This window comes from Stegostoma tigrinum, chromosome 5 (genome assembly GCF_030684315.1).
Source record: "Stegostoma tigrinum isolate sSteTig4 chromosome 5, sSteTig4.hap1, whole genome shotgun sequence".
In the NCBI taxonomy this organism is placed as follows: Eukaryota; Metazoa; Chordata; class Chondrichthyes; order Orectolobiformes; family Stegostomatidae; genus Stegostoma; species Stegostoma tigrinum.
Window position 1 is genome coordinate 65,581,157 of NC_081358.1, and position 15,860 is coordinate 65,597,016.

At 40.0% G+C, this 15,860-nt stretch overlaps 1 protein-coding gene across 1 annotated transcript in view; it reads right to left on the bottom strand.

The window, feature by feature from the left end:
- Positions 1-10,001: 10,001 nt before the first annotated feature.
- xkr4 (XK related 4) overlaps positions 10,002-15,860 on the bottom strand; it is a 358,022-nt gene continuing 352,163 nt past the window's right edge. The window contains exon 3 of the mRNA XM_048528449.2: positions 10,002-12,760. Coding sequence (XP_048384406.1) covers positions 11,832-12,760 — 929 coding nt within the window. The 3' untranslated portion in view covers positions 10,002-11,831. The remainder of the gene's footprint in view (positions 12,761-15,860) is intronic.

Below are 15,860 nucleotides of genomic sequence, written 5' to 3' on the forward strand. Positions count from 1 at the left end.
CATTTAATCAAAGGTGCCATGGTATTTTAGCTCAATGTCCTCATTGAAGAAATTGTAGAGTTAAAACATTCCTGACAGCAGAATTAATGGAAAAAAGGCATTTGTGAAGAGAGCAGAGATTACAGCATATTCCAGAAGACAGTCTGTGCAAACTTGGAGAGATTAAGTTATAATTTATTGCTTCTTATTAATTGTGTTTATATTAATGGGACTTGTCTTTATTTAAATGCATTCCAATGGAATTTAGACCATTTAGGGAGTAGTTAGTAGTTTGGGGGGAATTGTCAGTTTGTCAGTAATTTTGTTAATTTGTTCATTGTTGGGTTGAATAAGTAAATTGTTCCTTGTTACTTGTAAAGTGGAGATCAGGGATTTTCTTTTTTTTAATCACTCTTTTAAAATATAATGAGTGGAAAGATGAGCTTGTTTGGCTGTTTAGGGAATAATTATTAGAGGTGAACCCCTATTCCTGTCAAACAGATTGGGGCTTGTGTTTGTGTTTCATTATCAGAAGGGTTTGGCCATTCCCCATCATAACAATTTGGTTAATGAAACAGATTACAAGTTTTAGTTTAGGAAGACTGTAAAGTCTTTAATTTTTTTGAAATTTTTGATTTCATACAAACCTCCTTATATATCCTATTGGCTTTGCTTTACGGACATAGGACAATAAAAACAAGCTGCAGCACAGGTCTGACTGGTGAATCTGTGTTGTTGCACATGAATGGTAGCCATTGGATTGGTAGTAGCAAAGATTTTTATTTGAGAAGCCAATCAAAAAGACAAGGCTAATAATGTCTGCCAAAGTGTAACCAGTGTTTAAAATTTAGGGAAACAAGATAAGACGAGTGAGAAAATGTGAAAGGTTTCATATTTGAAGCTCCAAGGGTGTATCACACAAATGTTTGCAGGTGTTCTAACCATGAAAAAGTAAAGGAAAGGTTGTGATAGAGAGAAGAAATTGGTGATTCACTCCTGACTTTCATTATCCTATCAGAAGATCAGCAGCCTGAAATCCTAAAGCGGTCAAAAGCCATGTGGAGAGATCAAGGAATATCCATATGCAGAATTGTGGCATTGCGGGCTTTTAGGTAGATCTTCCTTTTCTTGTACTTACACCAAGTGGATGCTTTACAAGATTCCAAGGCTAGTCCTGTAAAAAACTTCACATACATGCATGAGAGCAGCTGTTTTCCCCACTGGGACTTTTTTAAAAAATTAATTCAAGGGATGGGTGCATCTCTGGCTAGGCAGCATTTATTGCCCAGAGGGCAGTTCAGAGGGGGGCTGAAGTAACATGGAGATGAGACCAGGTAAGGATGGCAGTTTCCTTCCCTAAAGGACATGAGTGAACCAGATAAGTTTTCCCCTGACAATTGACTCATGGTCATCATCAGATTCTTAATTCCAGGTATTTATTGAATTCAAATTCCACCATCTGCCATGGTGGGACTTGAACCCAGGCCCCCAGAATGTTATCTGGGTCTCGGGATTAACAGTCCAGTGATAATGCCACTAGGCTATCACCTCCCCCTTAAGAGACTTCAAATCATTATTTGGAATAAGTGATCAGTTCCAGAATCTTGCTGCAGCAGAAAACAGAAGGATTCAAGGGCTGAATTTTGTGCATCTGTTTTAAGACCTAAATAAATCGACCTCTTTGATGAAACTTGTGGTTATCTTCATAGGTAGTCACATTGAGTCTCCTCTTAGCTGTTAGAGTAACATGATTTTGTGCAAACATTCTAGCTGGTAGTTTCTAGCTGGCATGTTCTATGTTCATACCTTTCCTACTTTAGAGTGAATCCTTTGTGAGTATGTGAATGAGATCTCAGGTTTTAGACTCAGGTGAACAGAGATTCTACTCTGTTATAATTGTCAGTAGCAGCAGTAGGCATGCCTAGAAATGAGTTGTCAACCTCCTGAAGCTACCAAACAGCTACTTGCTGCCAAATAACTACTTGCAAGTTACTTGCATGCCAAATAGCATAAGCAGCTTTTCATAGAAAAAAAAACTAAGCAATCCCATAACCAAAGGATCAGATCTAAGCCTCCAGTACTGCCATGATGGTGGTGGATACTTGAACATCTCACTGTATAAAGTGGTTCTAAAAGTAATCCCATCCACAATGATGGAAGAACCAATACATTGGTACAAAATTAAAGGCGGAAGCAAACGCAACAATTTTTAGCCGAAAGTACCAAGTGGATGATCCATCTTGACGTCCTCCAGTGATCCACAGCATCACAAATTCCTTTCAGAGATAGTAGGAACTGCTGATGCTGGAGAATCTGAGAAAACAAGGTGTAAAGGTAGGCGAACACAGCAGGCCAAGCAGCTTTTTCTGAAGAAGGGTTCAGACCCGAACAGTCAGCTTTCCTGCACATCTGATGCTGCTTGCCCTGCTGTGTTCATCCAGCTCTATTCCTTGTTATCACAAATTCCAGACTTGAGCCAATTTGATTTAATTTAAATGATAGCAAGAAGTGTTGGCGGCACTCGATAATGTAAAAGCTATTGGCCCTTATATCATTGTAGCAATTGTACTGAAGCATTGTGTTCCAGAATTTGCCACATCCCTTGCCAAACTGTTCCAGTGCTACAAGATTGACGATCATCTGACAATTTGAAATTTTTCTCAGTTATGTCTTGTATACAAAAAGCAGGACAAATCCAACCCAACCAACTATCGCCCGATCAGTCTCCTCGCAATTATCAATAAAGTGTTGGAAGGTGTTATCAAAAGTGTTGTAACTAGCAACATCTATTGAGCAACTGGGCTCACTGATGCCCAGTTTGGGTTCTGCCTAGACCACTCAGCTAAATAAAAACTGAAAGAATGCTGTAAATCAGGAACAAAAACAGAAGGTTATTGGAAAACTCAGCAGGTCTGGCAGCATTTATGAAGAAAAATCAGAATTAATGGTTTGGTTCCGGTCTCGCTTCCTCAGAACATGTACAGAACTCTGAGGAAGGGTCACTGAAGACTCCGATGCTTTCTTCTAAGATGCTGCCAGACCTGCTGAGCTTTTGCAGCAACTTCTGTTTTTATTTAGACCACACAGCTCCTGACCTTATTACAGTCTTGATTCAAACATTGTCAAAAAAATTGAATTCCAGAGGTGAACTGAGAATGACAGACCTTGGCAACAGATTTGCATTTGACAGAGCATGGCATGACAGAACCTTAGCAAAACTGGTATCAATGGGATATGGGGAGTAAACTCTCTACAGATTAGAGTCATACCTGGCATATTGAAAGATGGTTGTGATTGTTAGAGATCAGTCATCTTAGCTCCAGGACATCTCTACAAGAGTACATAGGGGTTAGTGACCTATGCCCAATCATCTTCTGCTGCTTCATTGGCGCCCTTCCCTCCACCATAAAGTCCAAAATAAGGATTATGCAATGTTCAGCACAATTCATGACTCCTCATATACTGAAGCAGTCCATGTTCAAATGCAACAAGATCCGGGTAATATTCATTAATTCATTGGCAGTCCCTCACAGATGGGATATCTCTCTTCCACTTTCAGGGTGAGTCCACAGGTGGCTGCACAGACTATTGCGACTGCATAGGCTGTTACACTTAGGGCAGAAAATGGTCACAGGAAGGAATGGGTGAGGCATTAACATTTGCAGTGTGCACCTTTCATTATTTTCGCTTCACTTCCACTATTTACTGACAGCAAATCTTGAGGTGCTCGACCCCTTCCTGGATGCTGCTCTGCCACTGGTCATCTTGGGCCAGTGATTCCCAGGTGTCTGCACGATGGGAGATTTTAATTTTCCCAACATTGACTGGGATTCACTTAGTGTTGGGGGTCAAGATGGAGCCGAATTCATAAGGAGCATCCAGGAGGGTTTTCTAGAGCAGTATGTAAGTAGTCCAACTTGGGAAGGGGCCATACTGGACCTGATGTTGGGGAATGAGCCTGGCCAGGTGGTTGAAATTACAGTAGGAGACTACTTTGGAAATAGTGACCACAATTCCGTACATTTTACAATACTCATGGACAAAGATGAGAATGGTCCTAAAGGAAGAGTTCTAAACTGAGGGAAGGCCAACTATACCAAAATTCAGCAGGATCTGGGGAATGTAGATTGGGAGAAACTATTTGAAGGTAAATCCACACTTGATATGTGGAAGGCTTTTAAAGAGAGGTTGATTAGCGTGCAAGAGAGACATGTTCCTGTGAAAATGAGGGATAGAAATGGCAAGATTAGGGAGCCATGGATGACAGGTGAAATTGTGAGACTAACTAAGAGGAAAAAGGAAGCATACATAAGGTCCAGGCAACTGAAGACAGACGAAGCTTTGGAAGAATATCGGGAATGTAGGGCGAATCTGAACTGAGGAATTAAGAGGGCTTAAAGGGGACATGAGATATCTTTAGCAAACATGGTGAAGGAAAATCCCAAAGCCTTTTATTCATATATAAAAAGCAAGAGGGTAACTAGAGAAAGGATTGGTCCACTTAAGGACAAGGAAGGAAAGTTATGCGTTAAGGCAGAGAAAATGGGTGACATTCTTAACAAGTACTTTGCATCAGTATTCACCAAGGAGAGAGACATGACAGATGTTGAGGTTAGGGATAGATAGTTGCTTACTCTAGGTTAAGTGGGCATAAGTAGAGAGGAAGTGTTGGGTATCCTAAAAGGCCTTAAATTGGTCAGGTCCCAAGTTCTGGATAGGATCTATCCCAGGTTATTGAGGGAAGCAAGAGAGGAAATAGCCGAGGCCTTGACTGATATCTTTGCAGCATCATTAAACACGAGTGAGGTCCCGGAGGACAGGAGAATTGCTAATGTTGTCCCCTTGTTTAAGAAGGGCATCAAGGATAATCCGGGTAATTATCGACCGGTGAACCTGATGTCAGTGGTAGGGAAGCTGCTGGAGAAGATACTGAGGGATAGGATCTATTCCCACTTGGAAGAAAATGGGCTTATCAGTGATAGACAACATGGTTTTGTGCAGGGAAGGTCATGTCCTACCAACATATTGCAATTCTTTGAGGACATGACAAAGTTGATTAATGAGGGAAAGGCTGTAGATGTCATATACGTGGACGGCGTTTGGTAAGGTTCCTCATGGCAGGCTGATGGAGAAAGTGAAGTCGCTTGGGGTTCAGGGTGTTCTAGCTAGATGGATAAAAAACTGGCTAGGCAACAGGAGACAGAGAGTAGTAGTGGAAGGGGGTTTCTCAAATTGGAGACCTGTGACCAGTAGTGTTCCATTGTTGTTTGTGATATACATAAATGATTTGGAGGAAGGTATAGGTGGTCTGATTGGCAAGTTTCAGATGACACGAAGATTGGTGGAGTAGCAGATAGTGAAGGGAACTGTCAGAGATTATAGCAGAATATAGATAGATTGGAGAGTTGGGCAGATAAATGGCAGATGGAGTTTTACCCGGGCAAATGCGTGGTGATGCATTTTGGAAGATCTAATTCAAGAGCAGCCTATACAGTAAATGGAAAAGTCCTGGGGAAAATTGACGTACAGAGAGATCTGGGTGTTCAGGGCCATTGTTCCCTGAAGGTGGCAACGCAAATCAATAGAGTGGTCAAGAAGGCATACGGCACGCTTGCCTTCATCGGACGGGGTATTGAGTGCAAGAATTGGCAGGTCATGTTGCAGTTGTGTAAAACTTTGGTTCGGCCACATTTAGAGTACTGCATACAGTTCTGGTCGCTACATTACCAAAAGGATGCAGACGCTTTGGAGAGGGTGCAGACGAGGTTCACCAGGATGTTGCCTGGTATGGACAGCGCTAGCTATGAAGAAAGATTGAGTAGGTTAGGATTATTTTCATTAGAAAGACAGAGATTGAGGGGGCACCTGAGTGAGGTCTACAAAATCATGATGTGTACAGACAAGGTGGATAGCGAGAAGCTTTTTCCCAGAGTGGGGGACGAAATTACTCGGGGTCATGAGTTCAAAGTGAGAGGAAGACAGTTTATGGGAGATACGCGTGGAAAGTTCTTTACGCAGACGGTGGTGGGTGCCTGGAGCGTGTTGCCAGCGGAGGTGGTAGATGCAGACATGATAGCGTCTTTTAAGATGTATCTGGGCAGGTACATGGATGGACAGGGAGCCAAGGGATACTGACCCTTAGAAAATAGGTGACAGGTTTAGGCAGATGATCTCGATCGGCACAGTCTTGGAGGGCTGAAGGGCCTGTTCCTGTGCTGTAATTTTCTTTGTTCTTTGTTCTTTGAATGTTGCACTTCACCAGTGAGGTCTAAAGGGAAAACTAAAGTGTCTCCTCTGTCCCTGGAGCTTCCCTGTATTTTGAAGCTGGGAGCAGAGCACCTGCTTGGGAACTGTCATGTTGGTCATGCAGCATGACAACTGTAGGAGAAATGCAGAAAAGAGAACTTACCCTTGTATACGGCCTTCTTCAAACTTACAAAAGCTTTGATACCATTAATTGGGAAGCCTCATAGAAAGCCCTTCTCTGCTTTGGTTGCACCATTTAGTTTGTAACCATCCTTTGTCTGCTACACAATGGCATGTAAGTTGTGGTAATGACAAATGCCTCCACCACTGACCCATTCCCCATTTGGGCTGGTGTCAAGCAGACGGCATTGTTGCCTGAACATTGGTCTCAATCTACCTCAATGTAATGCTTTACCTCACTGCTGACAAGCTCCTCACTGGAGTGGAGCTCATAAATGGAACCTGTGGGAAATTATTCAACCCGTGCTGCTTTCAAGCCAAAACCAAAGTCACCCCAACCAGTGTCATCGAGCTGGAGTACACAGATAATACTTGCATATGTGCAATCTCAGAGGATGTACTCCAGATCATTGTTGGCAACCTTAGAGGGGCATATGAGAGCATGGGTCTCACCCTGAACATCTGCAAGACGCAAGTCCTCCACCAACCCGGCCTGAGCAATTAACAGGGCTGGCTGACAACTGGCATGTAACATTCACACCACACAAATGTCAGGCAATGGCCATCACTGAATCTCCCAATATCAACATCTTGGAGCTTACCATTGACCATATAAATACAGTGGCAACAAGACCAGTTCAGAGGCTCAGAATACTGCAGTGAGTAAATCACCTCCTGACTCCCCAAAGCCCAGCCATCCTTTACAAAGCACAAGTCAAGGGTGTGATAGAATACTCTCTATTTGTCTGAATGATTTCAGCTCCAACAACATGACAGTTTCCAGCATGAAGGGGCCTACTTGATTGGCACCATATGCACAAGCCACCACTCCCTCCATTTCCAACATTCAGTAGCAGCAGTGTGTATGATCTATAAGGTGCATTGCAAAATTCTCCAAAGATCCTTTGACAGCACCTTCCAAACTTACAATCACCTCCAATTAGGAAGTCAAGGGTAGCAGGGACATGCAGGTACATCAACCATGAGTTGCAAGATCACCTCCAAGTCATTCACCATCCTACTTAGAAATATGTCGCAATTCCTTCACTGTTGCTCGGTCAAAATCATGGAATTCCCTCTATAATGGTCTACTGTATGTCTACCTATAGTACATGGACTGTAACAAGTTAAGGCAGCTCACCATCACCTTCTGACTGGTATCTAGGGATGGGCAATAAATGCTTCTAGCCAGCAATACCAAAATCCCATGAGAGAATTTTAAAAAAAATTAGTGTCAAGTTCTGTCTAGGTGAGCAATATGGGAGATCTTGAAAAGGAGCCTCCACAATTATAGGAATGATAATCAAATAACTTGGAAGGAAAAAACAAGTGCTTGGCAAAGATGAAGTTACAACTTTTCAGATGTGGGAGAATGTTACTGCAACAAGTGCAGTGAGGAAGCGGCAGGATTGGAATGACCACCATTTTATAAACCTTGCAAACTTATTTTTCACTTAAATAAGGAGCCAATCTGAATCTACTGAGTGAAATGGGCTAAGACTGGTTCTATAGTTCTAACAGTAGTGAAGTATAAAAATTTAATTTAATTTCAGTGGAGTTAGCATAGCTTGTTGGTACGCAAAAAATGTATACAATTCAAACAAACAAAAATGTAGGTGGTGATGTGATAATCATAGATTAAATCTACAAGCGATATTAAGAAACTACTTCCTCAGATCTTGTGATCAGTCATGATAACTAATAGAAGTGTAACAATCCAGAATGTCACCCACCCAACAACATTGGTACTGATGACTTCTGAAGTCAGCAAACTTGCAGGCAAGTTTCTGACCTGAGTTTAAGTGTTGGAGAAATCACTTGGCAGTCATGAAACCTATCTCCATCCACAATGTTTCCACTTCCCAAGCCAGCTGGCTAGGTACTTACATTGGTTTGGAGTTTAGGAGGTTTAGCTACCAACTACTAAAAATAACTCTTGCCTTTGTTTCTCATGCCTCAAGATCTTGGGAATGCGTTTTGTATAGGTTAGAATATTAATAATAACAATTGGAGCAAAAATGATTAAACATGTAACATAGGACATTATATTGTTGTAGTTTCACTTCCAACCAGCCATTCATACGGGGGAGTATCCTTGGTCTATGGAAATAACATTAAAAAAAAGGCATGTGTGAAAGTGGCTTCATATTCCATTACAATGGAACGTGTGTCTGTTTTCCTTAAGCAACTACCCAATTTAACCCACAGGCTTTTATTCCTTTCCCCACCAATGATTGGAGGTAGCATTACTCTGCTAGCAAATAATGGTATTTAGTTAGACTCAAATGTTTTTCCCATAACTTGGCCAGCTGGCATTCCTGCATTATTTTAGCCCTTCTTCAATAAAGCTAATGCAACTGGGGAATAATAAATAGAATTAAAGCTTTCATTCCTCCAGTGAATATCATACTAGAGTCTGAAGTGTATTAATTCCAGCTTTCCATCAAGAGAACTGAAGATTTAAAAACAGCTTGAGGTGTAAATAAGAATGTAATAAGAATGTCATGAAGTTTGAGGGAAATTGTTAGCAAAAGAGTGTCAGTGCCTGATAATGAGTGAAGATGACTTGGAAAAGAATACAACGTACAACTTAATGCTCAAAGTCTTCAGGATAAATAGTCGAGTAAACCACATACAGAGAATATTGAAGAAAAACCTACTAATTATGAAGTAACTTTGCAGGATACTATATGGAAGTAGCTTTTTTTCAGAAGTCCGCAGTGTGAACATTTTGGGATTCAAGTCAAATTCCCAGAAACGTATAATATCTGTCACCAGTAGATTATTATGGTTAAAATACTTTCATGCCTGTAGGGAGAGAGCAGGGAATCACAGTAATTACATAGCTCTTTTACAACTGGCCTAGGTACGATGAGCTGAATGACCTCCTTCGGTGCTATATTATTCTGCTTTGCTAGTCTGTGCTGGAGTTTGTCTGTGTGGAGTTTACACGTTCTCCCGAGTCTGTATGGGCTTCCTCTGGGTACTCTGATTTCCTCCCACAGTCCAACGATATGCAGGTTAGCTGGACTGGTTATGCTAAATTGCCCATAGTGTCTAGTTTAGGAAATGTAGGGATAGGATGATGGTAGATCTGTGTGGCATGCTGTTCAGTGGCTTGGTCTGGACTCGATGGGCTGAATGGCCTGTTTCCACACTGTAGGGATTCTATGATTCTAAATTAAACAACAGGCTTTCCTATTATGACAGAAGTGCAGAATTTCTGTGAAGATTGACACCCTCAGTCTTTTAAGCAACATTTTTTGTTTGTTACTAGTGTTTGGCATTAAAATATGTGTGCCTTGAAACATGGCTTTAATGCAAAATTCCTTGGAGTGGTTGATTAATTAAGTAAGAGATTGCAGTCATTGTCCAGTGAAAGGCCTTTTTTATGGTTCACCAAGGCTATCTTGGGTAGAAATTCAGCATATATTCACAACAAGAGAATGTAAACGCTGCCCAGTGACACAATAATATACTTGTATATTAATGTCATAAATAAAAATTCAAACAAACATTTATTTGCTAATTTGTAACTTTATAAATTGTTTATTTGAAAATGAATTTAAGCACAAAGAATAAATGATTTTTGCTGCAATTTATACCTTTGTGTAAAGATTGTAAAACTACACAGTGTAGTCAACAAATCAGATATATATTTGATTGATGAATATATCAGTTAATCAAATGGCGCAATATGAACCATTTTCCTCCAAGTTAATTTCCCTGAACTGCAATCATGCTGAATGAATTTCTGATAACTGTCAGTCTGTCTGTAGTATGCTATGTATTTGAAATATTGACCAAAGTTTCTGCTTCAGAATTATTATATTGCCAGAGGAGTAGAAGTACAGATTGACAAGTAATAACCTATTTGGTATAGAGGTCATTTAATATCTGCACATTAAGATATCCATGGCTGACATGTATAGCATAGTGTACAATTGGAACATTGATGCAAATTATGGAAAATTGGAGGAGTTTTATCTTGCACTAAATTAACTGATTAAAACATCTTTTAACATATAAAATATACAATGTTCAGTTAATCAAAAATGTAAAATCCGTAAACAAGTTTTTATCCTTTATAAAAACTTACTTAGTTACCATGTTTTTGAAAAGACAGAACAATTTCACTAGCCTATTCTTTGCATATTCTCTTTGAATTTAGATTCTTCAGACAAAAGCACGTGTATTAATAACTATTAATAATGAAAAATTAAATATTATACGTTAAGTAAAAACAGCATCTACTGACAAGCAAGATTAACCTTTTCTAATGCAATTTATTTTAAAGCTTCTCCCTACCACAGTCGCAACCAATTACTCACAATTGATCTGTACAATTATGCTGCCACAGAATGCAATGCCATTGTATACTCAACAAAGTAGAAATTATTTTACCAAACCTCTCTTGCAACAGTCTGCAAACTGTTTTGCCCATTTATTACGCTTTTAATAGAGTGCACATTCTGACTGCACAAATAATGACTCCAGTCTGGATTTGTAGCCCAATAGAGCTTCCAATATTGAAAGAAGTATCATACTCAGTTAGTAGAACTGGGTTTGTCTAGAACTGTGTCCAGTGTTTGGAAATCTGTTTGGCAGTCTGTGCTTATTTTATACGCGGATAAGTTTCACCCAATGCACTAATAGAGTGTGTCTGAATTTGTAGAAGTTGGAACTAAATTAGATCTTGACTGACTTAGTAAATTCATAACTTTCTCTGGACTTCTACGCTGAGATCATTACGTTTTTTGATATTAAAATTTTGGGGCTATATGTTCCATCAGATTACTAAACAGCCACAAAGTGCGGGGTTGTATTTTGGTACAGATACTTTTACTTAAGCTTTATACACGTATTTAGACACTAAAATCCATTTCAGTTCACACCATTACATTATCTGGAATGGAAAGCTGCCAAGATTGTTTTCAACATCTGCATAAAATTAGTTCACAATATCACAATTATCCATTTAAAAAGTTACTTCCAACTATAGTTCACAATATATAAAAAAAAGACAACTTGAACTCTTGCTTACGTAAATCGAAGAGACAGATTTTGCAAATGTTATGCATTCTTGGATACTAGAAAATGTGCATGTTCATACTGCCAGCAAATAATGTATTTTGAATTCTTGACGGCTCAGAGAAGACCAATTTGGTAAATTTTATTGGCAGATGAATTAGCACCATATTATTAAAGTTGTAAGAAAATGATAATCATAGTAATATTTGTCTGCCTCACCAAATTCATAAACATTAATGCTGAAGACAGCACTTAAATTAATGTGTGCATCAAAATCTGCTTTATAAAGAATATGTTTACCATAACACTCCTTGCAGCACACATTGAAAATCTATGACTACTTTCAATGTCTGGTTTGGCAACTGATTTTCTTAATAAAACAATGTGTTAACTTATTACAGAGTTGTTTCATATTCCAACCGTTCTTCAATGAGGGCTTCATCCTTGTACTGAAGTTGAGGTGGAGAAGATGCCCATTCAAAAGCAAGGATAGCCTTTCGTAGACTTCTGTCCAAAACATGTCTGTCCCATGCCGGATACTTGTTTCTCAAAAGGTCAATTTTGATCACTGTTTCTTCTATCCTTGGGGTGCGAGAAGATGGTGTAGAGGGTGCAGTAGATCTAACCTGAAAAACAGGTATGCTACCATCTCTTTCTGTGAATTTCTGTTCCCTGTTTTGGGCCACAGGCCTCAAAGCACTTGCTGCTGTCTCTGCAGGCAGATTGAAAGTGGCTGCAGGCTCCTTGCAAGCAAACCTTTGTGACTGGCCAAACCTTGGTCCATTTGGATGAAAAAAGGCATAGTACATCAACATAAAAACGATTCCAGTTAAAAAACTACTAAAAACAACACAAAGAGCTGGTATGGCAAAAGCGTCCGTTATTTGAGGTGCTCGGTACAAATACCACAGTGCACTCAAGGCAGTGTTTTCCAAGAGGATTACAAAGTAGTAGATAAAAAGTCGACACCGAGTTCTTCCTTCTTTAACATTGAACCAACTGAAAATATAAATTATTCCTACAACCATGTCAAATACAATCTCCTCCCACTTGGTTATGCAGAACTCTGTTTCACAATGAACAACCCAGAAAGTCATGATGCACCAATGCAAGACAATGAAGATCCCAAAATAGAGCTGGAAAACTGATGCAAACAAGGCAAAGGTGATGACTCTGGCTGCAATACTGAAGAAATGCCAGCAGAACTGAATGATAACAGCCATGTAGCTGATGGGTTTTTTATCATTCCTGGAATCACGAAGAGCTTTCTGATAGGAAGCCAAGGCCCAGGCCAAGGACACAAGGGATACTGCAGCTGTAAGGCCTACAGGAGAGATAAAAGTACACAGATAGTTAATAATTTTATATCAGTGACAGCGCAGAAACTATGAATAAGATAATTCCAATGAAATAAATTTTCCAGATCTCAGTTGAAATCTTGCTTATAAGATCTTTCCAAAACATACCTAACCAGTTATGTGGCACTATTTAAAAATGCATTTCATTTGTCAGTTTATTCAAATGCTTTCCTGTAAAATATGAATTTTCTTAAATCACTGCTTTGAATTGCTGCTGTTAATCAATGTATTATTTCATGAAAATATTTGGCCTTCATTGGAATGCATATGACCCCACAGTTGGTGGCGAACTCAAGGAATTTAGGGATGTCGATATCCATCCAAACTTAAGAGCTGGCAACATTCCAAAAACTTGAGATTGTTGACTTGCTTGATGAGCTTGCTTGTTTTCATTCAGACATTTTGTCACTATGCTAGGTAACATAATCAGTGAGGCATCCGATGTAGCAATGTTGTTCTACTCTGCTTGGAATATATACTGTCTGGATCATTATAGTTAGTAACATGTAACAGCTGCCACAAGCATTACATCGGACAGACAGAGAGGAAACTAGCTATCAGAATACATGAACACCTAGCAGCAAAATGACACGATTCTCAACTTCCACAGCCACTACCACAAGGTCCACAAAGCTGCATTAGGACATTATTTAAACAGGCCATGACTCACTGCAACACTCCAGAACTATGCAGGACAGAGAAGAGCACCCATACAAAATATTCACTATGAATGGATATCCCCACAAATTCATCCGCAGGTGCCTATTAAATAGACAACAACAAGATGACACAGTATGCCCTAACACACTGGCCACATTGCCCTACATCAAAAACATATCAGAACTGACAGCAAGACTCCTAAGACCGCTAAGAATCATGGTAGCACACAAGCCCGCAGCCACCGTATGACAAACACAAGGATTAAAGGCCCCATTCCCACAACATGTAGAACCAATGTGGTTTATAAAATACCATGCAACGACTGCCACAAACATTACATCGGACAGACAGGAAGGAAATTAGCTATCAGAATACATGAACGTCAGCTAGCAGCAAAACGACATGACGAACTTTCCTTAATAACAGTACACCCGGACAATGAAGACCACCATTTTAACTCAGATAACACAACTATAGTAGCTCAAGCTAAACATAGACATGCATGGGAATTCGTAGGGGCATGATTCTCAACCTGTAATGCAATCAACAAACATATAGAATTGGACCCCATATATAAAGTCATTCAGAACGAAACCAGAAATGATGCTACTCACCATAATGGACTGGGCAGTATAAATTCCAAGTGGAGTAGAACAACATCGCTACATCAGAGGCCTCCCTGATGATGTTACCTAGCACGGTGATGAAATGTCTGAAGGATAACAAGCCAGCTCGGCGAGCAAGTCAACAACATCACCCACAAACTGAGGTACAAATCTTTGCTAAAACTTTAATTTCCATAAAATTCTTTGCTGAGCTTCCAAAACCTGGCGGACAGGAGTAGGAATTCTTAAAGTGCAGCCTTTGATTGAAGTACATGTTGAGAAGGTCCTGGATGCAATTATGCTGAGGAAGGCAGTTAAATGGCAAGGAAGGCGCAAAGCTTCCTCATGAGGCCCAGAGAAGCATTCTCACTCCTCTTAGCACTCAAGAAAGCCTAAAGTCAAATGTGACCAATTTGATACCTTAGGTAGATTTTTTAAAAATTCATTTTCCTGCCATATTTGGCCTTCTGTAGAATCTGACTTTGCTCCCTCATTCAGGTTTCAAACTGATATTATAGTTGGATCTCACTGATCATCAAGACTTGACCAGCATAAAGACATATAATGATACACCTTGCGTCTTTTGTAAGGGTGTTCCACTACTCAAAAAGACAGGTTGACATTAAACCAAGGTGAGTACATAGAGGGAAGGGATTCACTTGGACAGACAAGTCTTGAAGGTAATTGGATAGATTAGTAGTTCTTAGTTTCATTTTTTTTTCTCAGAGGTCTATTTGTGACTGTGTATTTTTTTTGTTCAATGGATACAAAGTGTGGCCTATAAATATTTACATAGATAAGATGCAAGATGGTCATTTTTTTTTAAAAGGGAAAAGCTTGTTTGCTTTGTTTACAGAATAGATTATCTCCAAATGGAAGTTATTTGAGTGGTGAAATAATGGCAGGTTGAGCTGGATTTGGGATGCACCTTAGAGGATGAGGTTACTTTTTGGCATATAGAGCAGGACCAACACCACATTAAAATCTGGTGCACCTTTTTGAAATATATTCAAAAACATGACAGTGATGATCCTTGAAATGTGGATAAAAGAATAATTCATGGAATCCCTGTAGTGTGGGAACAGGCCATTTGGCTCAAGTCCAAGGCAGTGGCCTCTCCAAAGACCATCCCACTCAGATCCATTCCCCTACCCCTGCATTTCCCATGTGTAACCCACCTAACCTAAACATCCCTGGAGACTATGGGCGATTTAACATGGCCAGTTCACCTACCTGCACATCTTTGGACTGTGGCGAGAAACTGGAGCGCCTGGAAGAAACCTGTGCAGTCACAGGGAGAATGTGCAAACTCCACACAGACAGTTGCCTGAGGGTGGGATTGAACTCAGGTACCCTGGCACTGTGAGGCAGCAGTGCTAGCCACCGAGCCACCATGTCACCTTCAAAGTGGAGAATGTGGGCTTAATCCCACTATCTCTTGCATGCAGTTCAAGCTGTCTATCATTTGAGCTAATTCCCCGCAAATTAGTAAGCGCTAATTTGAACAGTGTCTGATCTTTCTAAAGTGTTTCTTGCACATAGATTTTAATTTCTGCATAGTGGTAGGTTTGTATACAGAAGAAACAAGTTTTGTGTGGCCACTCTATGGGCCAGGAAAATCTTGGATGCAAACTAAACATGCACTTCTTCTGATGTCATTGTGTACATTGAGAGGACCACAAGGACTGGCTCACATTTTATATACCTGACTCAAAAATTCAGTGCTTGGAGGCACTGTATTCTTTAATCGAGTATCTCAATTCTTATTCCTCAAATATTTGACTGTTGAAGAAAGCATTTA